Raw genomic sequence first — 25,000 nt, 5'->3', positions numbered from 1 at the left:
GGGCGTGGTCATATTATAGGTGGCGGCTCAGTATCACATGTTGACCACACATACTGAGTTTCATGTAAATCGGATGATATTTCTCATATAAGGCAGATTTCCTGTTGCCAGCGGGGGGCGCTATGACCAAAAGTCAATTGTGGCCTGTAGGTGTCCTCAGGCCTGGACCCTTGTCAATCGTGAGAAATTTCGGGCAGACACGACAACGTACACTCAAGTTACAACAACTTCTTTGTTCATCGCTGAACACTCAAAATGGCCGCCACGCCACGCCCACCCCGTCTGACGAAAAGTTTTTCTTTTAATAACTTTTCATCGTTAAGGTGTTGGGATGGTACAGACCAAGTTTGAAGTCCATCGGATGAAATCTCTAGGAGGAGTTTGTTAAAGTATAGCACCTTGACTTTTAGGCCTACTTCCTGTTGCCACTAGGGGGCGCTATGACTTTAAGTAAATATCGACCTTTATTTGTCCTCAGGGTTGGACTCTTATGAATCCTGAAAAGTTTCGAGGTAATCGGACAACGTACACTCGAGTTACACCCACTTCCTGTTTCGGCGGCAAAACACACAAAATGGCCGCCCCGCCACGGCCACGCCCTATGACGAAAAGTTTTTCTTTTAACAACTTTTCATCTTTAACGTCTTAAGATGGCACAGACCGAGTTTGAAGTTGATCGGATGAAATCTCTAGGAGGAGTTCGTTAAAGTACGACATGTGGAAATGGCCAAAATCGCACTAATTTCGAACTTTGAAATCAAAATGGCGGACTTCCTGTTGGGTTTAGGGTATGGCTCTAATGACGTTTTTTGTACATCTTGACATGATACATATGTGTACCAAGTTTCGTGAGTCTATGTTAAACCCACTGCAGGGGCTCAATTTTATTAACTTTCTAGAAACCCTTAAAATACGTAAATATTTACCAGACTTGGTGCGACCACCAAATTTGGTGAGTTTTTGAATATGTTAAGAATAGAATAGAAACAATTAAAGCTGCAAGCAGCGATGACGGGCCCTCGCTTCTTGCCCCGGGGGGTACTGGCAGACGCAGCATCACATGTAGACCACACAAGTTTCATGGAAATCGGAATAACTTTTGCCAAGATAAAACCGTTCATGTTTCCACACCCACCTGCAGGAAGTTGTTCATCCATAACTTGCGCATTGTGTTAGCTATCAAAATTCTTTTGATAACTTTTATTCACGAGGGTCAACCGAGTCTACATCCAAGTTTTCGTGCAGATTGGACTCACGGCCCAGGAGGAGTTAGACAAAGTATGTTTCCCATATATCGCGATGTGAATAATTAATAAAAATAATTCTAACAGCGCCATCTAATGGCCGATGCACTATAAATTTGGCGTGGATGCTCAAACCCCTATACGGAACAACTTTGTCATGTTTTGTGTCAATCGGAATAAATCTTGGTAAGATACGCAACTTCCTGTTTCGACAGCCCCCTACAGGAAGTTGGTCCTCTGTAACTTGCGCATTGTGTTAGTTATCAAAATTCTTTTGATATATTTTTGTCATGAGGGTCCACCGGGTCTACGTGCACATTTTTGTGCAGATGGGACTCACGCTCTAGGAGGAGTTAAAAAAAGTAGGTTTCGTTCAAAGCGAATTTGCTAATTAGTTAAAAAAAATGTAAACAGCGCCATCTAATGGCCGATTGATGCCTTATTTGGCAAACAGCCTGATTGGCACACGAGGAACAACTGTTCTAAGTTTTGTGTCCATTGGAATAGCCGTTGGCAAGATATAACCATTCCTGTTTCCACTCCCACCTACAGGAAGTTGGTCCTCCATAACTTACGCATTGTTTTAGCTATCAATATTCTTTTGATAACTTTTTGTCACGAGGGTCCTCCGAGTGTATATGCAAGTTTTCGTGCCGATCGGACTAATGTCCCGGGAGTAGTTAGACAAAGTAGGCTTCCCATATGTCAATATTTTGATGATTAAATAAAAAAAATTAAAACAGCGCCATCTAATGGCCGATCGCAGCCAACTTTGGCACAGTTGCTAAACCGGCCAGGAGGAACATCCTTGTCAAGTTTCGGGGCAATCGGAATAATTGTTGTCAAGATAACGCAACTTCCTGTTTAGACAGTAAGTTGCTATAACTTGCGCATTTTTTCAACTATCAAAATTCTCTGCATAACTTTTCGTTATGAGGGTCAACAGATACTACCTGCAAAGATTCAAGAAGATTGAAGTCACGGCCTAGGACGAGTTCGAAAGAATGTAAAACACCTGAAAAATGCATAATTAAAAATGGCCGCCTTCCGGTTGGGCAGAGCTAATGAATGTAAATGGAAAATTTGTCTGCAATGATTAGAGCAATATGGGTATTAAGTCTGGTGAAGATCGGAGCAACTCTGTCCAAGTTAAGGCCTTCTACGCATTAAGGGGCGCTATGGAGCCCGTTTACAGGTATGGGCCAAATCGCTGTAGAGTCTCGTAGAGCCCCCAGGTGTTTATGTGGGTGCCAAGTTTTGTGAGTTTTCGTATATAGTGAGGCCGTCAAAAATGTGCCCAAGGGCTAAAACCCATTAGGGGGCGCTATAGAGCAACCGTACCACTCCCAGGCCTAAATGTGTATCCAGATGAAAGAGTTTAATATTATGTACATGGCTGCAACATTTTAAGAGTTTTCGTGCATCATAAAGTCCTCAAACAAGTGTTCGTATAATGAAGATTTTTGCACGAAAACCAAGATTTCGGAAATTTTAGAATTTAGTAATTTTTTCTAAAAATAGAACCATGGAGTTCAAGACAAGTCTTATGTTCCCTCAAAAGTTGGTATATTAACTTATTACTTTTGTCGGAATTAAGGCGCAAGTTAGGGGGCGTTATGGAGCCCCCTGGCAACGCCCGAGCCCAATTACTACAGAACTTTGCAATTTTCACCAGTTGTGACATGTGTGCTAAGTTTTGTGAGTTTTCGTGCATGCTAACCCCCTCAAAAATGCAACGAAGGACTCGGAAAAATAATAATCTGACGAAAAACAATAGGTTCTTTCGCACTTTCAGTGCTCGGGCCCTAATAATTCCTTCAGTTTCAATAGGGCCTTTGCCGCTGTCGGCGCTCGGACGCTAATTATGTTGTTAATAGAATTTTCCATTTTGTCAAATTTTACAATAAAAATACATTGAGAATGTAAAAAATGGCCTTTAGCACATTTTTTTATGGTTGTTTTAATCTTGCATCAAATAGTGAACTGCATACTAGACTTGCATGCATGTGTAATTCACCAGCAGTAAATATTGTGCTAGTACTAGTATTGAACTACAAGAAGCTTTAATTAGAGTTCTGTAAAGCTTTTGATGGGACAGTTAGGTGGTGATGTGATGTGGTGACAACAGCTGCACAGAGGGGGCCCAATTTAATTTTTTGTCATGGGGCCCAAAATTCCTGGCGGCGCCTCTGTACAGGCCTCAGGTGAGTTTAAGGTGTGTTTAATGCAACGCTACCGGCATCGGTTTGTGTGTCCACGTACCTATGTACATAGCAACGGCTTAAATTTTACGCAGAAGTATAAATCAAGTTTGTGTCCTCGTATATCCATGACTGTTGCTTAAATAACTTCCAATTGGATCGCCCCTGATTTGCCCTCGTCGTCTTTACAAATCCATTTTTCAGTATGCACGTGGACGGTTTGGGGCTACTTGGAGGAGGAGAGGATGGGTCTTTGGACTGCTAGAGGTCAAGCAACGACAAAGAAGGCCTATCTTGAAGTTTGTTGGTTATTCAGAGATATTGCAGACCAGCAGGTACGGTTATGAGTGACTCCTGGCGCCCCTATCACAGACTGAGTCAATATGGATATTAGGGCTGCACCTAACGATTATTTTAATAATCGATTAATCTGTCGATTATTTTTTCGATTAATCGATGAATCGGATAAAAAAAAACAAAAAAACATTAATTTACATCAACTCAATACATACATACTTGTTTTAGTTAATAGTTGTGTAAAGGTAAGTCACCCAAATAGCAGATACAGACAAGACACACAGACAGACAGACAGACACACACACACACTTACTCATTAAATTATTACCATCATTGTAGTAAGTGCAAGTTAAGTTCATTTATACACCACACACTAATATATTTGTCAACAATAACTGATATGGGACAAAGCACATAATATATACATAATCGAATTTTATCGATTTTATCGATTCGTTGTTGCAGCCCTAATGGATATATCCATTACCAAGTCAACCACCAGAGGTTCTTTGTTCACCCAGCAACGAGAGGACCTTCAAGAATGAGGTGTACCACTTCAGGGGCAACATGACAGAGGAAACATTAAGATAAACCCTACAATTCACTGAGAGAACTACTGGCTGGCTAAAACACACAGAGATGGAGCCCTTGGTCCCCTTTTCAAGGACATAAGAGCAATCAATCCTTTCTAACACTCACACACACACACACACACACACACACACACACACACACACACACACAAACATGAACACACACACACACACACAGACACAGTTTAGTTTCAAGAAAGATATTTTTATTTATAAGGTGTGGCTCAGGTTACAGTGATTTGTTTTCTGTTTGTATCAAAATCAGCCATTTTTGTTTTGTTCAGTAAATAAAGTAAATAAACATGTTCATACATGACATTCCTTTGGAGTTTTAAATACATCAATACTATAAAATGTGTATGTATCAAATATTACCATGTAATAAAATAGAAACAGGTAGTTTTGCATTTTGCAGCACTGACTCATGGTTATTACACAGAAACTACCAGACGTGTTCCCAGGTAAGAAGTCACAAGATTAAACATATCATTTATAAAGTATTACCTTGAAACAAAAGGGAAATATTTATAACATAAAGAATGGATGAATTTCAGCATTATAATATGGTGATTACAATTTTAAATTCCAAGAAGGTTTATGTAATTTGGAAGGCATTACGCTGATAGTAGCCTATAATACTTTGAAAACATCAACATATGTATATTACTCCATTATTATCATGTTATTACAATATTAATATAACCATATTACCATTACCCAGATATACATATGGTTATCATCTAACCCTTTCCTACTTATTACATTGGTAATTGCTTGTTATTACATCTGTTACCTTCTTATCACCTTATTAGCCCAGTTTAGTTCAGTTCAATTTTATTCATATAGCACGTTTAAAAACAACCATAGTTGACCAAAGTGCTTAACAAGCTCCAAAAAGCAAAGAGATGATATACACAAACAATATACAATATACAATACAAAATAACTGACAGTAGAAAAAGAATAAGGTCAAGATATCAAACCTCACCTTGAATTGAAAGCCAATGAACGATAGTGGGTCTTAAGAATGGACTTGAACGTTTCAATGGTCCGAGCTGTTCTGACATGAATAGGTATTAGATAGAATAGACTATTCAGAGGTTTGGAGCAGCCAATGAAAAGGCTCGGTCACCTTTGGTTTTTAACCTGGATCTGGGCACATGGAGGAGCATCTGATTGGACGACCTCAGTGCTTTGACAGGTGTGTGGACATGTAAGAGCTCCAATAAATAAGAATTACACTAGGTAACCTATATATTACCTCTTTATTATCACACTGTACCCCACTATTACCATCTTATTACCGTGCTGTAATGTAAAGTTCTGCCAAATTCATTTGTCAATGAAGTCGTCTCCAAAGTTGATCATTTGTCTCAGTGCACTCAGGATCAGAGTGTTGACATCATCATTGATGTCGATTTCATCACTGTAGTTCTTCACAGGAAAGATGCAGTTCACTGGGATTCCCACTGCAGTGCTGAAGTCATGTACCTGAGTGGTAAACAATGGGAGTTAATGTGTTTCTGTCCTCATATACTGAAAATATACTCATATACTCTGACTACAGTTAAGACTTTAGTGCGTAACTTTTTGATATTAATGAATGTTTGTTACATTCAAGCCATTGCTCAATGAGTTGATACAAAACTAATTAAAGCTGGAATGGTTCAAATGTTATGAAAGGGGGCGTGGCCTGCGTAAGGGGGCGTGGTCATATTATAGGGGGCAGCTCAGCAGGGTGCGAACTACGGGGGAGCTAGGGGGAGCTCGGCTCCCCTTAATAAGACATGGGCTCCCCTGAAAACGTGATTTGTGAAATTTTGGGGGGGGTCTCTAAAAATATATTTTGACTTGCAATTTCAGTTTTGTGTAATGTGATCATTGTGGATTATTATGTGTAAAACTGCAAAAATATCATTCATTCAGGCATGATGGCGATTTAAACCTAATTCGCTTCAATAAAAATAACTAAACATGCTATTCTTGTTATGAGCATCAAGGCGTGGCGGCGCTGCGGTGCAAATTCAACTCATCTTTAATACATGTTAACTCAAAGATTCGTAAAAAAAACATAAAAGTTAGAGGCCATTAATCGGCGCGCAAAGTCCTTGAAATCCATTCTGCAATAAGCATCATATAGCCACGGCAAAAAGAAAACAAGGCAGTTTATTTAATTTTGGATTTACTAAGAAATTGTGTAGCGATGACGTTAATAGCACGACTAATTCACCTGTTGCAAGCCCTGTTAGTACACCTCCCGTTGGGGTGACAACGCAAGAAGAAGCTGAAGAAATAATGTCCTCTCTGGCTGAAGATGATCCTAACCCCTCTTGCTCCTCTCTCTCCAGTTAAATTGGACCAGCCAGCAGTGGAGAGACTGGAAGAGCCCGTATACATGGCTGGTTGTTAAGGATGGAAGCTTGGGGTGCGTCGCTTAGGTCTAATTGAACGGAGAAATTATGGTAGGCTATTCTTCAGTAGCCTGAGTAACTTTAACCGTTGTTCATGTGAAACCTCAAAGACAGCCTGATGTTTTGTTTATAGACTATTTGTAGGTGGCTGTTTGCTGTTTGACCTATTAATTCCTGTCGATAAAGTATAATAGGGTAAATTCTGTATAGTGCATACACTTGTAGCTGTTATATATCTTTGTAAGTCGCAAGCGCACGCCCCCCCACCCCCCGCCGTAAAAGTGGGCTCCCCCGAAGGCCACTGTATAGTTCGAACACTGCGGCTCAGTATCACATGTAGACCACACATTATAAGTTTCATGTAAATCGGATGATGTTTGTCATATAAGGCGCATTTCCTGTTGCCAGCGGGGGGGGGCGCTATGACCAAAAGTCAATATTGGCCCGTAGGTGTCCTCAGGCCTGGACCCTTGTTGATCATGGGAAATTTCAGGCAGAAATGACAATGTACCCTCTAGTTACAACAACTTCTTCGTTCATCGATAAGGGCACAAAATGGCCGCCCCGCCACGGCCACAAGTCTTTTAATAACTGTTATTCTTTAAAGTCTTAAAGGTGCTCTAAGCGATGTTGGTGACGTCACTTCTTGTTGACGTTTGAAGTATTTTCAAACAAAACGACGCTAGCTCGCCCCTCCCTCCTCCTCCTCACCCCAGCAGCTAGCAGATAGAGAGGAGATGTTTTTTACAGTGTGTTCAGGGGACAGGCAGCTAGCAGATAGTGAGGAGATGTTTTTTACAGTGTGTTCAGGGGACAGGCAGCTAGCAGATAGTGAGGAGATGTTTTTACAGTGTGTTCAGGGGACAGGCAGCTAGCAGATAGTGAGGAGATGTTTTTACAGTGTGTTCAGGGGACAGGCAGCTAGCAGATAGTGAGGAGATGTTTTTACAGTGTGTTCAGGGGACAGGCAGCTAGCGGATAGTGAGGAGATGTTTTTACAGTGTGTTCAGGGGACAGGCAGCTAGCAGATAGTGAGGAGATGTTTTTACAGTGTGTTCAGGGGACAGGCAGCTAGCGGATAGTGAGGAGATGTTTTTTACAGTGTGTTCAGGGGACAGGCAGCTAGCAGATAGTGAGGAGATGTTTTTTACAGTGTGTTCAGGGACAGGCAGCTAGCGGATAGTGAGGAGATGTTTTTACAGTGTGTTCAGGGACAGGCAGCTAGCGGATAGTGAGGAGATGTTTTTACAGTGTGTTCAGGGGACAGACAGCTAGCAGATAGTGAGGAGATGTTTTTTACAGTGTGTTCAGGGGACAGGCAGCTGTAGTGAGATGTTTTTACAGTGTGTTCAGGGGACAGACAGCTAGCGGATAGTGAGGAGATGTTTTTACAGTGTGTTCAGGGGACAGACAGCTAGCAGATAGTGAGGAGATGTTTTTACAGTGTGTTCAGGGGACAGGCAGCTAGTGTGTTCAGGGGATAGTGAGGAGATGTTTTTACAGTGTGTTCAGGGGACAGGCAGCTAGCAGATAGTGAGGAGATGTTTTTACAGTGTGTTCAGGGGACAGACACCTAGCAGATAGTTAGGAGATGTTTTTACAGTGTGTTCAGGGGACAGGCAGCTAGCGGATAGTGAGGAGATGTTTTTTACAGTGTGTTCAGGGGACAGACACCTAGCAGATAGTGAGGAGATGTTTTTTACAGTGTGTTCAGGGGACAGACACCTAGCAGATATAGAGGAGATGTTTTTTACAGTGTGTTCAGGGGACAGACAGCTAGCAGATAGTGAGGAGATGTTTTTTACAGTGTGTTCAGGGGACAGGCAGCTAGCAGATAGTGAGATGTTTTTACAGTGTGTTCAGGGGACAGGCAGCTAGCAGATAGTGAGGAGATGTTTTTTACAGTGTGTTCAGGGGACAGGCAGCTAGCAGATAGTGAGGAGATGTTTTTTACAGTGTGTTCAGGGGACAGGCAGCTAGCAGATAGTGAGATGTTTTTTACAGTGTGTTCAGGGGACAGGCAGCTAGCAGATAGTGTTTTTTACAGTGTGTTCAGGGGACAGACACCTAGCAGATAGTGAGGAGATGTTTTTTACAGTGTGTTCAGGGGACAGACAGCTAGCGGATAGTGAGGAGATGTTTTTTACAGTGTGTTCAGGGGACAGGCAGCTAGCAGATAGTGAGGAGATGTTTTTACAGTGTGTTCAGGGGACAGGCAGCTAGCAGATAGTGAGGAGATGTTTTTACAGTGTGTTCAGGGGACAGGCAGCTAGCAGATAGAGAGGAGATGTTTTTTACAGTGTGTTCAGGGGACAGGCAGCTAGCAGATAGTGAGGAGATGTTTTTTACAGTGTGTTCAGGGGACAGACAGCTAGCAGATAGTGAGGAGATGTTTGCTGTATGTGACAAAACATGTTGTAGCCTAATGGGAGGCGCTGCCGCTACAGGTGTGGTTACGCGTACGGTAGCCGGGCACGCTGCTGATGACGGCGTAAGGGAGCGTCAAACTCAGCTGGAGGGTAATGTTTGTTGGACACTGATTACCTGGTAGCGTGGAGCAGTTTCTTCCTCTTGGGCACTTAGGTTTTATCAATGGTATGTGAAAATCCTGTTATGTTATTTATAAGCTATTTATACTGTTGTGCTATATGAATTGTGAACGTTTGTATTGTATAGTGTGAAGGTGCGCGGATGTGGTGAGGCTCGTCTATCGTTTATAGCGGCTGATTTTAGACCGGTACGCATCTTTGTTTATGAAGGTTATGGGTATATTGTTTGTTTAATGGCATTTGTTGTATTTCTAAATGTGTCATTTTTCTTGTGTTAAAGGGGCACAGTGTTAAGACTTATGCCACTGTTTTGAGGTGATTACAATTTCTCACCTGTATCGCCAACTAGGACAACCTATTGTGAAATGAATAAAATCCTCGCTTACCGTTTAAATGGTTTGTGGGCATTCATCTTTACAGAACCTGCACACGCATTACACTAAAAAACACCTGACATTGCTTAGAGCACCTTTAAGATGGCACAGACCGAGTTTGAAGTTGATCGGATGAAATCTCTAGGAGGAGTTTGTTAAAGTACGACATGTGGAATTTCGAACTTTCGATTCAAATGGAAGACTTCCTGTTGGGTTTAGGGTATGACTCCAATGAGTTTTTTCAAACGTCTTGACATGCTACATATGTGTACCACGTTTCGTTAGTCTATGTTAAACGCACTGCAGGGGCTCAACTTTTTACATTTTGTAAAATACGTAAATTTTCACCAGACTTTATGAAGAATTTTGGTGGGTTTTTGCGTATGTTAAGCCCCTCAAAAAGGTAATTAATTTGCTGGAAGAAGAATTCCTTCAGTTTCAACAGTGCCTTCACCCCCGTCGGTGCTCGGGCCCTGATCAGCTCCACACATCTCTCTCTGTGTTTCTCAGTATGACTATGTTCAGAAGATTGTGGCGACCGGTGGCTTTCCTGCAGAAAAACGACTGAAGATTACGACCTCTTCTGAAGAGTCCATCATGTTTTTTAATCCTCCCTGTCTCCATGGTTACTAGCAAATGTTTAGAGGGGGGGTGGTGGTTTGTTGAAGGCTTGCATCATGTGGACACGCCACAGAATTAGTGGCATTACTCAGAGTTCCTCATGGGGGCGACAGAAACTACACATATAGCTTTAAATCACATCGGGTTATATTTCTGTACAGACTCAGAAAGACAGAAACTCACCTTTTGCTTAATGTGCTGGCTCTTGTACACATTCTTCAGATCCTTTTCAGTTTCAGGACAGGCTAAATCAATGTGGGTGACTATTGCTATTTGGGGAATCCCTGCAGACAGAAACACACTCAGTAGTTTAGCTTTTTCAGGAGATTGTTGCTTATAAAATAAATTTAAAAAACGGAACAATCTGTTGGTCAGACAACAAAGTTTCTAATTTGTAAAAAACATTTTATATATGTATATATATATATATATATATATTAGGGCTGTCAAAATTAACGCATTCATTTTTGCGTTAGTTTTTAATATTTAACTCGTTAAAAAAAATTAACGAAATTAACGCAGCTGTGTTTGTTTACTTCATGTGGCGGCTGAGAAACGTAATACGTCTCCATAACAGCAGGCGGCGCTACTCTGTATTGTTGCCCAAGTAATGAAAACCGGCAGCTGATTGGACGAACGCGTCACATGGGTTTGTTTTCTCCGGATATTGAGAGCCAGACGGTCATGGCGGCCGTTCTTCCGACTCTCGGCTCGTTGGAGATGAACTGAACTCTCGGCTCGTTGGAGATTAACTGAACTCTGGGCTCGTTGGAGATGAACCGAACTCTCGGCTCGTTGGAGATGAACCGAACTCTCGGCTCGTTGGAGATGAACCGAACTCTCGGCTCGTTGGAGATGAACCGAACTCTCGGCTCGAGATGAACTCTCGAACTCTCGGCTCGTTGGAGATGAACCGAACTCTCGGCTCGTTGGAGATGAACCGAACTCTCGTTGGAGATGAACCGAACTCTCGGCTCGTTGGAGATGAACCGAACTCTCGGCTCGTTGGAGATGAACCGAACTCTCGGCTCGTTGGAGATGAACCGAACTCTCGGCTCGTTGGAGATGAACCGAACTCTCGGCTCGTTGGAGATGAACCGAACTCTCGGCTCGTTGGGGATGAACTGAACACTCGGCTCGTTGGAGATGAACTGAACTCTGGGCTCATTGGAGATGAACTGAACTCTGGGCTCGTTGGAGATGAACCGAACTCTCGGCTCGTTGGAGATGAACTGAACTCTCGGCTCGTTGGAGATGAACTGAACTCTCGGCTCGTTGGAGATGAACTGAACTCTCGGCTCGTTGGAGATGAACTGAACTCTCGGCTCGTTGGAGATGAACCGAACTCTCGGCTCGTTGGAGATGAACCAAACTCTTGGCTCGTTGGAGATGAACTGAACTCTCGGCTTGTTGGAGATGAACTGAACTCTCGGCTCGTTGGAGATGAACTGAACTCTCGGCTTGTTGGAGATGATTAATAAGGGAAATAATTCCACTAATTAACCCTGACACTAATTAACCCTGACAAAGCACACCTGACAAGGCACACCTGTGAAGGTAAAACCATTTCAGGTGACTACCTCATAAAGCTCATTGAGAGAACACCAAGGGTTTGCAGAGTTATCAAAAAAAGCAAAGGGTGGCTACTTTGAAGAATCTAAAATATAAGACATGTTTTCAGTTATTTCACACTTTTTTGTTAAGTACATAATTCCATATGTGTTCATTCATAGTTTTGATGCCTTCAGTGAGAATCTACAATGTAAATAGTCATGAAAATAAAGAAACACATTGAATGAGGTGTGTCCAAACTTTTGGCCTGTACTGTGTATATTTATATATATATATATATATATATATATTGAAGATGGCGGTTCACAGATGCTTCCCATCCAATCTGAAGGAGTTTGAGAGGATCTACCAGGAAGAATGGCATAAACTGTCCAAATCCAAGTGTGCAAAGCTTGAAGCTCTACCTGAGAAGACTCAAAGCTGTAATTACTGTACAAGGGGCTTCTACAAAGTACTGAATAACAGGTATGAATACTTCCTTAAATGTGAGATACAGTTCTTGATATTTAATCTATTAAATTCTTTTTTTAAATAAACCAACACAATAAAGTGCAAAAAGTTTCAAAACTTTCTGAAGCCAGGTATATTATATTCTTACCCAGGTCACTGGCTAACTCTCTGATTTCTGCCATCTTCTTCAGAACTGAGTCTGTAATTTCTGCTGTATTAGCAGAAAGCACACAAACCAGAACATGAACTTTGTCTTCTGGAGATGGACAAGGGTTGTAGCCTGGATCCTCAGCAGAGAGTGGAGATGCAGGGTTGAACTGGAACACAATTAAATAATGACATGTTAAAATAAACTGTGTTGTCAAAATGCATGAGCACACATAGAACAAAATAAACATAAATGTGTACACATCAGCTTCAGAAGGGAAACACTTCACACATCTTACTCTGCTAGTTTCAGACCAAAGCCATTATTTTGAAGCGGCCACATTGTGTAAGTAGTAAATGCTCTTGCACCCTCATGAGCATCTTAAAATGAGGGGGGGTCAGGTGCATTGCCATCTTGTAGTAGCAGAATGGGAGTGACCAACTAAAAAGCGCAGTATTTCCCTGAGCATTATGTACTCTTCTTCTAGCAAGTATTTCAATTTCACTACTGCTGAAGGTCTTCAGTATTTTTTGGTGTTATCTCTCCAATTCTTGGGCGTATGTCAGAGACTCTGCACACAGCACAACACCAGCCCTTATATAGTGTTTACTGTAATCATGATCAAGTGGGGACAGTCAGGACACCACGGTACAAGCAGATCTACATTGTTAAGAATGTCTGATGCATCTGGAGTTGATTTTCTTATTTTTCTCTAACAGGAAATAATGAGAATGTTGCTGCATGAGGTCCAATGAAGGTTCCAGCAAGATAACATGAAATGAATCAGAACTTTTGTTGTCAGTGAATATTTTACTGATAAGTTCAATATCAACATTCTGTGACCTGTCTGCAGCAGTGTGAGATATGTCTGGCAATGTGAGACTGAAAGTTTAATAATGTTCCAGTTGTACCTTGTATCCCTCCTTCACATGTCCTTTCAGGGCCAGTTTGATGTCATCAGGACGAACTCCATCCCCTTTCTCCAGACCCATGACATCATTGAAGACGAAAGGATAATATGACTTTGACTTTCCTCTTCCTTCCTTTCTGATTTTATGAGTTGCATACTGTAACACAAAAAGATTAAAGGTTTATGTTAATCACAATGATGCCATCTACAGACTCTGGGTCCTGCAGTGTTTATTTTGTAAAACATCCCTTGAGGCATCAATATTAATCATGTTTTATGTTGATCTCAAATATCTTATGAAATTATGACAACAGGTCACTGTTAGGTCTAGGTGAAACTTACAGCATTCCTAATAGTTACGTTTAGCATCTAAAAGGTAAATTTAGTCACCAAAATGACTAGATAAGATTAGAAAAAAGATTGTGGTTTGGGTTAAAACAGGGGCTCTCTTAAGTAGTTCTCCTAGGATATGAACACCCTAGATGGCTGAAAGTCTTGGGTTTTCTCCCTAACCTCTTCCTGGGACTCTTCTCCCTGTCCTGAAAGCCCTACAGTGTGTTTTAGGACCCACACATCCACCCAGACCTCCTCTCTATGAGGCTGTTTGCTCTCTTATCCTAGGTGCTCCGGTCATAGTTACTACAGACAATGAAGGCAGCTGCCTGACATCAAAAGTCTATGTGCTGCATACAATAATAAATATGTGGAATACATATGAATTAAGGTGCTGTTCTCATAGATATTTCTGTAGGAATGGTTCATAAGAACAGCCTTCTGTGTGACTGGATACTGGACTTTCTGACCAACTGCCTCCAGGTGTTGAGAGGGGACACATTTATATACCTGGGGGTAAATATTCACAAGGAACAGACCATGGGCCAAACACACTGAAAAAGACCAAACACTGTCTGTAGAGTGTCTGTACATCCTCATGGGCCAAGAGAAATGTGGCCTGAGGCCACAAATCTTTTACTTGTAGTCTACATATATGTATGTACTTCCTGTTCCTGATAATATTTACATGTTTTACATTTCCCTGTGTGTGTTCAATAAAGTTGACCTTATCTGAATATATTTTCAGTGCAAAGTCTACAGATTATTCAAAGGGGCGAGTTACATAACTCAAAGTAACAAAATCACTGAATTAAGAGAAAGTGAAAGAAAAGGTTGAAGTGAAAGTTGATAAAACAGCTGCTGCTGATTTGGAGGTTTAATATGAAACATTACTTTGAAATCTAAAGTTTTCTTACTCTTGTGGTGAAACTTCTGTCAGACGTAGTTGCACTGGTCAAAGCAGGAATAGTCATTCTGCCTTGTAGGGTGCTGCTGACAGAGTTGATGAAGCTGGACTTTCCAGCTCCGACTGGTCCATACAGAAGGATTCGGAGATGTTTGAGGTCATCGTTTCCAGGCTCATAATCCTGCACATACTGGAGATCCTTCTCTTTGTCTCTGTTAAAAGACATTACATCATAATTTTAAATCTATCAACATGACTATTATTGATCTCAACATCAATAAAACTAAAAAAAAACAACAACATTGTACCCATTGGTTTGCAAAAATAAACTAAAGAAAAACTAACAAAAGAAAACAAATTGTTGATCAAAAATATTAATATTAGTGAGATTCTTGAAAAAAAACATCAAAAATCAGATTTCAGATGGAAATAGACAATATAATAAATGAAACTAATGAAAAAAAAATAACTAGAACTGCAAGCAGTTATGAACCGGGTCCAAGCCTCCCCGGCGCCAGTCCCCCCTGGCGCCAGTCGCCCCTGACGATGCTAAGAGCCACGGAAGCGGAGACCGCGAAAGCAGAACCCAAAGCACGATGGCGGCGAGACAAAAGTCAGGAAATTGGACCAAGTGCGAGGTCCAAAGTCTGTAGTGAAATGCAGTTGCAAATTTCCTCTTCTTTGAGTAAAAGGCCAAAACACTTCTACCTCAATTACAGCGCCCCCTAAAGGGCGATCATCACCAAATCCGGTGGAGAGCCGCAGAGTGGTATGTCCAACAATAATCTCAAGTTTTGTGATGATAGCATTTACTGCAGTAGAGATATTTCCATTGCAAAGTATTCCCATTTAAATGCATTGACTTATTTGCCAAAAGGCCTCTACGTTCATTATAGCGCCCCCTAACGGCCAATTTTCACCAAATTTGGTAGGGAGGCTTGGAGTGGGATGTCGAACAACAATACCAAGTTTTGCTCCGATACCTATTAATTTGGCCGAGATATGCTAACGTTTGTGTTTTGTGGCTAGCTATGAAAATTAGTTTGCTTGTAAATTGCGAACGGTGTAATGTAGCAAAATTCTTTTGATAACTTCAGGTCAGGTCCGTATGCAGATGCTACCTACCAAGTTGCGCGACTTTTCACGCATAAAAGTCTAGGCGGAAATGGGCATGGCCTATATCACGTGATTCAGGTGGATCCAGGGAACGCGTAGATGTATGGTTTTTGACTGTCGGAAGTATGGTGTGGGAGTTATGGGGCCAAACACATTTTTTCTGCTATAGCGCCACCTAGTGGTGGAAATGGGTAGATTTTTGCGCCTGAGGTCCTTTCTGGGTTTTGGACCAGTCGTGAAAATGGCAACCCCCCACTATGTACGGTTTAGGCGGCAGTCGGAGTTTTAGGCGGAGAAGAATAATAAAAACTAGAACTGCAAGCAGTTATGACGGGGCCCAAGCCTCCGATGCCAGTCGTCCGCGACGCCCCGGGGAGCCGCGCCAGTCGCCCCCGATGACCCGCGAAGCTGCGCTAATGCGGGACCCGAAGAATTACGTGTGGGGGGGGAAACGTTGGTGAATATCGAGAGGTTTGATGCATGAGGTCTGCGGTACTCTGCCGTTGCAAATGTAGTGGTTAACAGTTCATCTCCATGCATGCACAGACTGCTTTTAACAATTCTCTACTATAAACAAACTTCTTAACCCCCCTGACCACAGGGGGCAGCAGAGAGAAATGAGAGAGTGACTGAGAGGGTGGAGGGGGGGAGGCAGGTGTGGTGGTTGAAAGAGCAGGGGAGGTGGTCAGGTTGTTGTAAATGGTGTCGTAGGCGCCGATTGATGTTTTCCTCCGTGGGTGCTCACAGGCGCACGTCGTTTAAAAAAACGTAAAGCAGTCAAAAGTTGTTTGAATTTCAGAACCTTAGGAAATGGACAGCGGCCGACACGAGCACACGCGGCTATTAAGTCGATAATAAAGCCGTAAAGTAGGCTTTCAACTCAGGACAGAGCCACTTCTCACAAACACAGATAGGATTGGAGATGAGAAGTTTAACTGACACGTGACCGCGATCAACTTCGTGGGAAATTAAGAATCAATGCCACAGACATACCCAATCACACTATGACAGACTCTCCACTTAGCACCAACTGCAATGTTTAATTCCATGGTATCAGCGTATATGAATGGTGTTGATTTTGGATTGAAAAAGTGGGAGAAAAGAGTTACATTTGTCCACTGTGAAGGTTGTAGAGACTTTGTCAGGTGGGTTAAGAAGTTTGTTTATTCTAGAACACCAGGGGAGAGCGCAAAAGCGAAAACCAAAACGTAACGGTAGGAGGTAAACATCAGTAAATATTGAGAAGTGTTAGGCCGGGAGCCAGGTCCACTCCTCAGGATGTTTTTTGTGAATACAAATATCTGAAGTGAAAGTTCTGTCACAAAAAATATGTTGTTGCGTATCATTGCACATTTTTAAGTGAGTAGACTACATCAATGCACTAACCAACCAACACCCTAACCCTTCATGTCATCCTGAAGTTATTCAGCAAAGCAATTTGAAGGTAAGTTAATCTATTTTTCTGGTTATGGAAACATTTTGATTCTATTGGGAGATTGGTGTATATATATTTTTTAATATAGTAGTATATATATACATTTAAGGCACCCACTCTAATTCTAGATTGATTTAAGTCAAACTCAGGGTCTGGGACCTGTGGAATAACCAGTAATTATGAAGCGAGCCAACGTCATATCCTGACTGCCCATGCTAAAGGAGAGTTTGTAGAAGCCATGGGGGAAATGACAAGTGGCCGAGGCGAACATACAGAGAAGCAACAAAGAGATCTCAGACCACGTGAAATCACTCGGTCTGAGGAGCAAGTGCAGCAAATAGTACAAGCTTTTCAGAGTTTTATCAACCCATTTCAGCTTGAGACTTGTCAGTCCTTGACAAGTTTGAATTCAGGAGCTGCTATGCCAGAAGAGGTGCGCTATGTGCTGAATGCCCTAAAAAAAAAAAAAATTCAAAAAGAGAAGTTCATCCGTGATCAATTTCAAACAAAAAAGGTCCTTTTCTTTGAACCCATCAAGAGGAACAGATTCAAGACAATGTTGTGTACCAAACTAAAAGGAAGCTTGTGGCATCAAACCAAAAAGGGATCCAGAACAAGGCCACAAGTGGGTTTATCTTTCAGATCTTCATCAAATCACAAGAACTTAAGTCACAAATTAGCATCTCTGACCTAATGACATATCCCTTGACTCTGACGCCATACTTCGTCTCAACAATCAATGGCATTTTCGCAAAAAACAACAAAGGAAAAGGAATTAATCACATGATCAAAGATGCTGAGAATGCACAACTTCCTTCTCCAAGCCAATGTGCTCTCATTCAAGATGGAAACTCCTCATTCTACATGCATGATGTACCATAGACAATGAAAACTATATCAGAGCACACCTTCAAAAGTCTACCTGCTGCAGCTGAAACAGTATTCAGCACAGACACTTACATTGACCGTCTTTATTCACCAACATCAGCTGAGCGAGATCGCAGAGGTTGTGATGAACATTTTATAGTTAAAACAAATAAACGTTGCTTATAGCGCCACCTAAAGGCCGATCTTAGCTAAAATTGGTACAGAGCATCATAGTGGGATGTTGAAAAATCATATAAAGTTATTTGCTGATAACATTTAATTTGGCCGAGATATGATATGATATGTGTGTGGTAGCTAGCTAGGAAAATTTGTTTGGTCAACAAATTGGCATACTTTAACGAAGCAAAATTCCTTCAATAACTTTTTGTCAGGTCCATCTAGAGATGCTAACTACCAGGTTTCGTGCAGATCGGTCACACGGCCTAGGACAAGTTTGAAAAAGTTGGTTTTGCACATTGCGCGATATTGCGAGAATTTTCTTTTTGCAGAAATGGGCGGGGCCTATATCAGGTAATTCAGCTTGATTCAAGGAACACGTGGATGTAAGAATTTCTAATGTGTGATGTGTATTGTGGGAGTTTATGACAAAAAAACATTATAGCGCCACCTAGTGGTCCACATGTGTGATTTTTGGTAGGTGTGGTCCAGGACCCATTGTTCATCTACCCTGTAAATTTAAAGCTGTTTGGCCCTAGATTGTACCCATCAAATTTCGTATAAATCGGATGAGCCGTTCATGAGATATAAACTTTTTGTACTTGTAGCGCCCCCTAGTGACCAACTTTAGTAAAACGCACGTTGGACGTCAAGAGGGTCATGGCAAAGAGTAATCTAAAGTTTGGCCTTGATAGCATTTATTTTGGCTGAGATATGGCAAAGTTGGTGTTTTCATAGTTAGCTACACAAATTAGTTTGTGCGTTATATGCGCAATTTTTATCCTATTAAAATTCTTTTAACTACTTTTTGTCAGGTCAGACTGGAGATGCTATGGTCCAAGTTTCGTGCAGATCGGTCGCACTGTCTAGGAGGAGTTCGAAAAAGGTTTTTGATAAATTGTGATTTTTCACGGATAAAAGTCTAGGCGGAAATGGGCGTGGCCTATATCACGTGATTCAATTGGATCCAGTGAACGCGTAGATGTAGGTTTTTGACTGTCGGAAGTACGGTGTGGGAGTTATTGCCTTGCAACACACGGTTCACATGCCCCCTCGGGCTTCGACCCCTAAAAGTAACAGCAGTGACAGCACACATAAAAAATAAATGGTAATAAAGTTAACTCACCCCAAGGGTATTTTCCTCCATGGATCCTTCAAAGCTGAAGTGGAAATTGTGTAATTATTTAGGAAATGAGCAACTATTTCAATGGATAAATCAAAAATGGTTTTACTAAAAGTGTTCAGAAATAAACTTAATATCTTACTGGGAGAAGGCAGTGAGGTTGGCGTTCCTGAAAAGAAAAAGTATTTAGTAAACATGTAAAGATTCACCGATATGAATCTGTATCTGGTTATCCCAGATATGATCAGGGATGGACTGGGGCTAAAAAACAACTCTGGACTTTCTCCCAAAATAGGCCCTTCATCCGGCCATTCGCCCCTAGCCGTGCACGACAGACACTAGCCAGGATGTCCTGATAATATACCACAATACTGTAGCCTATCAGACAAGGTGTTCACAGCAAGTAACCTCTCAAAACCAATGATGATAACTGGGGTTGTGTTTATTAATGAAGCCTCAGCCTTCAGATAAAAACAAAAAATGTACAATGCCATTACATCTGCATTGAAAATAAAATATAAATAATGAAATGGCACTGGCTACAGAAACCCCAAATTACACAAACTTGTAATTATAAAACAGTACATTATATCAGTATTACTGACAACACTTTCAGAGATAAAGTAGGCTACTTGCTGTACTTGAACACGGGGATTAGATATTCTGTAGGCCTATACCAAAACTACTGAGAGTGGTAGGTACTACCCTGTCATCTTTTATGATGCAACTATCTTCAACCTGAATAAACAAATAATTTTAAAGATATGTTATTAGCTATTATTGATGATATAATATAGTATGTGTTGCTTTGTGTAAAGAATAAGCATTGGATAACCTATTTAATATTTTGTCAATGTCATATTACACTTTTAATTCATATTAAGGCTGTGAAATGATTAAAATGACTAGGCCCTATCAATGTTATCTGTGAAGCTTTCACAAACAACCACCAGGTATTTGCCAGTAGCACAATAGTAAATACAAATATGAAAGACAAGGAAAAACTGCACTCTGATGGAAGACAGATTTTTTTGGTTAAACCTTTGGTAAAATTTGGTGAATTATTTAGTCCCCTTCCCTCTTATATACAACGAAGTGAAATCGCTGTCAACCCGCGATTGATTTGTAACACGTTTAATGTTTCAAATTAACATAACAGAAATTATTACATTTATTAACACTTTAAGTTTGACAGCATTAAATGGCACGATAAGTGGAGGAAGGCCGGCCGGCCGGGCGAGGCAGCTACACAGGCAGCTGAACTCCGACACACAGTCTTACCAAATTTGCAATTAGCCATCCATTTTCGTAAAACGGCCCATATTTGAGCTTTATATAGTTGATTTCTCACATAAAAAAGTCTCAGAATTGAATTTGGTAATGAAACATTGCAGTGTCTGGAATATGAGATTCTGTCGCGTTTCTAATGTGTGTGTATTGGGGATTCGCTCAACCAATCAGCACGCAACCTCTAATGTGTGTGTATGGCGATTCGCTCAACCAATCAGCGCGCGTCTCTACGTGTGTGTACGGGGATAAGGCTCAACCAATCAGAGCGCAGCTCATCTAAATATTCACGAGCATACCATATTTGGAAGAAAAGCTCTGGTTACAAATAGCGCCAAAACACAGGGCTGCATAAGGGCCAATAAAATATCAACCAGGACATTTTCAGCCCAACCAATGTTACATACCCCATTAGGAGACCTTAAGGAACAGTGATAAATACCATATATAATCATTCTATCACCCCTTTAAACGCTTCAGATGTAAAGTTATTCGCTGTCAAAGTGACATCAAAATGAATGGGAGTCAATACTAACGGGAGGTGATGGCTTTATTGCAACAAAATGGCTCCATAGGAGCTACGCTTTGTGGAGGCTAGCTTACCCCCTTGGGTAAACCGAGCCCGATCTGCCGGCGATTTCATTTTGGCCTGTAATGTTCAATCTTAAGAGATTGAGCTTGGTCTGGTGATAGCCATAATAGTAGGCCTACTCTTCTTCCTCAGGTTTCTTTTACACGTAGCATATCGTATTAGCGCCCCCTGCCGTTGGCTGTTAATATTGCTTTATTAGACTTTTTTTGAGCCGACGGCCATTGGTTGGACGGCTATTCTGGACTTTTCCCGAACGCAGTTTGTCAGTCCGTCCCAGGATATGATTCTGAAATGCCTACACTGACTACAGCAGCAAGGAGGCTGTCTAATTTAATATGGATTGGATGTGGATGTTATTTGGTTAAAACTGGCTAGCTAATTAAGTTAGATATACTATTACAAACAATTAACAAAAGCCTTTTTCACTTCCACCCAGGACAGCATCTGAAAAAAATGAGTGAAAGAACTCATGACAAAAACAACAGTTCAATAAAAAATATATTGATGAATTAAAGGCACAAAAAAAACTTCCCTGGTGTGTAAAGGCCTTAATTCTAATAAAATACTCATCTTTAGGAACATATACAGTTCAGGCCAAAAGTTAGGACCCACCTTCTCATTCAATGTGTTTCCTTTTTTTTTTCATGACTATTTACATTGTAGATTCTCACTGAAGGCATCAAAACTATGAATGAACACATATGGAGTTATGTACTTAACAAAAAGTGTGAAATAACTGAAAACATGTCTTATATTTTAGATTCTTCAAAGTAGCCCCCCTTTGCTTTTTTTTATTAATAAGGAAATAATTCCACTAATGAACCCTGACAAAGCACACCTGTGAAGGTAAAACCATTTCAGGTGACTACCTCATGAAGCTCATTGAGAGAACACCAAGGGTTTGCAGAGTTATCAAAAAAAGCAAAGGGTGGCTACTTTGAAGAATCTAAAATATAAGACATGTTTTCAGTTATTTCACACTTTTTTGTTAAGTACATAATTCCATATGTGTTCATTCATAGTTTTGATGCCTTCAGTGAGAATCTACAATGTAAATAGTCATGAAAATAAAGAAAACGCATTGAATGAGTTTGTCCAAACTTTTGGCCTGTACTGTATTTGCCTATGAAAGCAAATGACAATGTCACACTAAACTCCCTGCTTAGTTGTATCACTGATATTAAGTTGTGGCTTTCAGAAAACGTTCTTAATTTGAATGAAGATTAAACAGAGTGTATTATTTTCAGTACTTCAGGCACGCAATATGGTCCAGCTTTGAGTTTGGGAGCTCTGGCATCTTACACTAGGTCAGCTGTCAAAAACTAGGGGGTTACTTTTGATTGCTGACATTTGATAAGCAAATCAGCAATGTTGTTAGAATGAGCTTTTTCCAGCTTTGTCTCCTGGCTAAAGTTAAACCCTTCCTTAACAGGCATGATCTAGAAAAGGCGATTCATGCTTTTATTAGTTCAAGGTTGGATTTGGTCTGGCTCCGGAGTATCTGTCTGAAACTTTAACTTTGTGGGAACACAACCGGGCATTGGGTTCTTCAAATCAGCGAGTTTTAGAAGTGCCGAGGTCAAGGTATAAACAGGGGGGTGATCAGGCTTTTGGAGTTGCTGCCCCGAGACTCTGGAACAAGTTACCCGCTGATATTCGCACTATTACAGATGGAGTTTTTTAGGTCCAAACTCAAAACCTATCTGTTTAGTCTGGCCTTAAATATGTAGCAGTGGTGTGACCATTTCATTTTTCTGTTTCTTTGTAACCTTTTCTTATTTTACGGTTTTTTGTTTTTTTTTTTCTATGTTATATGATGTGAGTTTTTACTCTTGGTTTCTGATGTTAAGCACTTTGGATACCTGCTGGTTGCTGTAAAGTGCTATCAAAATACATTTTTAATTGATTGATAAGAGACGTCTGTCTGAAGCTACGGCTAAGCTTTGTGGCTTTTGTCATATCACAGCAAGTTGTTGTGACTTCACCTTACTCTGTCCAATCTGCCTGAAACATCATCATCAGATTTACATGAAATGTTCATGGTGTGGTCTACACATGACATACAGCAGCATGACAACAGTTAGTGTATTAGTGTGTGTTCTCTCGCTCTACATAGTGGACAGAGGAAGTGTTACAGGCAACATCCTGCCAGTACCCACCAACGTACTGGGAGGGGCGAAGGCCCGATCATTGCTGCTTGCAGCTTTAACTTTAATTGATAATGGAAAATTAATGTTTACATTAAATGTATATTACCTGTATCTATCAGATTGAATCATATCTCATGTAGTTGTCAATGTCTAACAGTATATTCACAAAGTGTCAAAAACCAGGCAGAAGATGAAGCCGAGTCATAAAGGTCACAAGAAGTACTCGGGGAAGCTGGAACACTGACACAAATGGTACAAGACAGACTTTATCATAAGGACATCTTGTCTTTCAGAGGCTTATAGCTAGAAGGATATTGGTATCATATGAAACCTGAAGATGGAAAGAATCCGTTGGTACCAACAATGTCATGTTAGCTTGTCAGGAAATGGGCTAAAAATGCTACAAAGTGAGGCTAAAGTTTGGCCAGGAAACAATGGTGCCATTTTCACAGGATTCCTCTGACCTCTGACCTCCAGATATCTGAATGAAAATGACTTTACAGATGTGGAATGCTAATTCCTCATTCACATAGATATTAATTAGCCATGTGGATTTACCGCTCAAGTTGAGCGGATGTTGTTTACGCCAGCAGGTCATTTACAAGATTTGGTTTAAATTTCAAGACTCATGTTAAACTAAGATTAACAGACTACAAATCAACACACACTTTGTTTTAGCTTGTTTGTAAAAACACTGGGTGTGATAGTATCTGAGTAAGTTTATTTTAACAATGATGAATACATGCGCACGCATCGGACCAATACCGATCCTGGCATCGGTATCGGTGCATCCCTGATCAGAACCAACCATTTATGTATGTATAGTATGTGTGTGAGTTACCTGACATGTGATCCACAGCTGCACTGATGTTTCCACTGGTCCTTTCTGATCCAGTTTTCTCAGAATCATCCAGGTTCAGGTCTGACAGGTCTGAAAACAGAACAAAGTGAGAAACTCTGACCCTGAGAGTCCACCAGGCTTCATAACACACCAGGACAATCATTTTATCTAACATGGAAAATACTTATTAAGATTAAAAACCTTTTCTAAGAGTGTCCTGGCAGCAGTTCAGTCACACAGACACATGAAACAACAACTAATACAGCAAATATTACCACAATCATAAATACATCTGTCTCCAGGTCATTCAGCATGCTCCCGCGGTTCAGTAACAACTAGACCTGATATGTGTTTGTAGCGGAGTGGGGGGACACTTCTGGGACACACTATTCTCTTAAAGAGATACTCTAGAAGGAGGCAGACACTCGTACCTACGCTCTACTATAAATCAGCCTTTAAGCACACGAGATGATTCGTCTAATCAGGGTTTCCTACAGCACTGGCGCCCCCTAAGCAACACGCCTGCCGCCTTATATTAACTATGTCTTCAGATCTCCACCGTGGTACTCTGTCCTGTTTCCTCCCTTTCATTCCAAACCAAGGCCAGTCTCACTTCTCTGCACAACGCATTAAAACATTAATAATAAAAACGTTTTTACAATCTTTAAATAAGTGATAATGAGGGTTGGTCATCTTACTTTAAAAAAGTAATTAGTTACAGTTACAAATTACTTCTCCAAAAAGTAATTTAGTTAGTAACTCAGTTACAACATTGTAAAAGTAATCAGTTACTCAGCAAAG

General features: G+C 40.9%; 1 protein-coding gene across 3 annotated transcripts in view; it reads right to left on the bottom strand.

The window, feature by feature from the left end:
* Positions 1-25,000, bottom strand: part of LOC114563815 (interferon-induced protein 44) — a 61,889-nt gene that overhangs the window by 25,353 nt on the left and 11,536 nt on the right. For 2 of the 3 annotated variants that reach the window (XM_028590734.1, XM_028590736.1), the window contains exons 7-11: positions 24,200-24,289; positions 19,472-19,498; positions 19,333-19,366; positions 14,622-14,823; positions 13,373-13,528 (exon numbers count right to left, since the gene is read on the bottom strand). In XM_028590734.1, the coding sequence (XP_028446535.1) occupies positions 13,373-13,528; positions 14,622-14,823; positions 19,333-19,366; positions 19,472-19,498; positions 24,200-24,289 (509 nt within the window). The remainder of the gene's footprint in view (positions 1-13,372; positions 13,529-14,621; positions 14,824-19,332; positions 19,367-19,471; positions 19,499-24,199; positions 24,290-25,000) is intronic. The other variant, XM_028590735.1, reaches the window with a different exon arrangement.

This window comes from Perca flavescens, chromosome 11 (genome assembly GCF_004354835.1).
Source record: "Perca flavescens isolate YP-PL-M2 chromosome 11, PFLA_1.0, whole genome shotgun sequence".
NCBI classification, from domain to species: Eukaryota; Metazoa; Chordata; class Actinopteri; order Perciformes; family Percidae; genus Perca; species Perca flavescens.
Note: the sequence above shows the minus strand (reverse complement) of the source record. Positions and strands in the feature narration are given on the sequence as shown.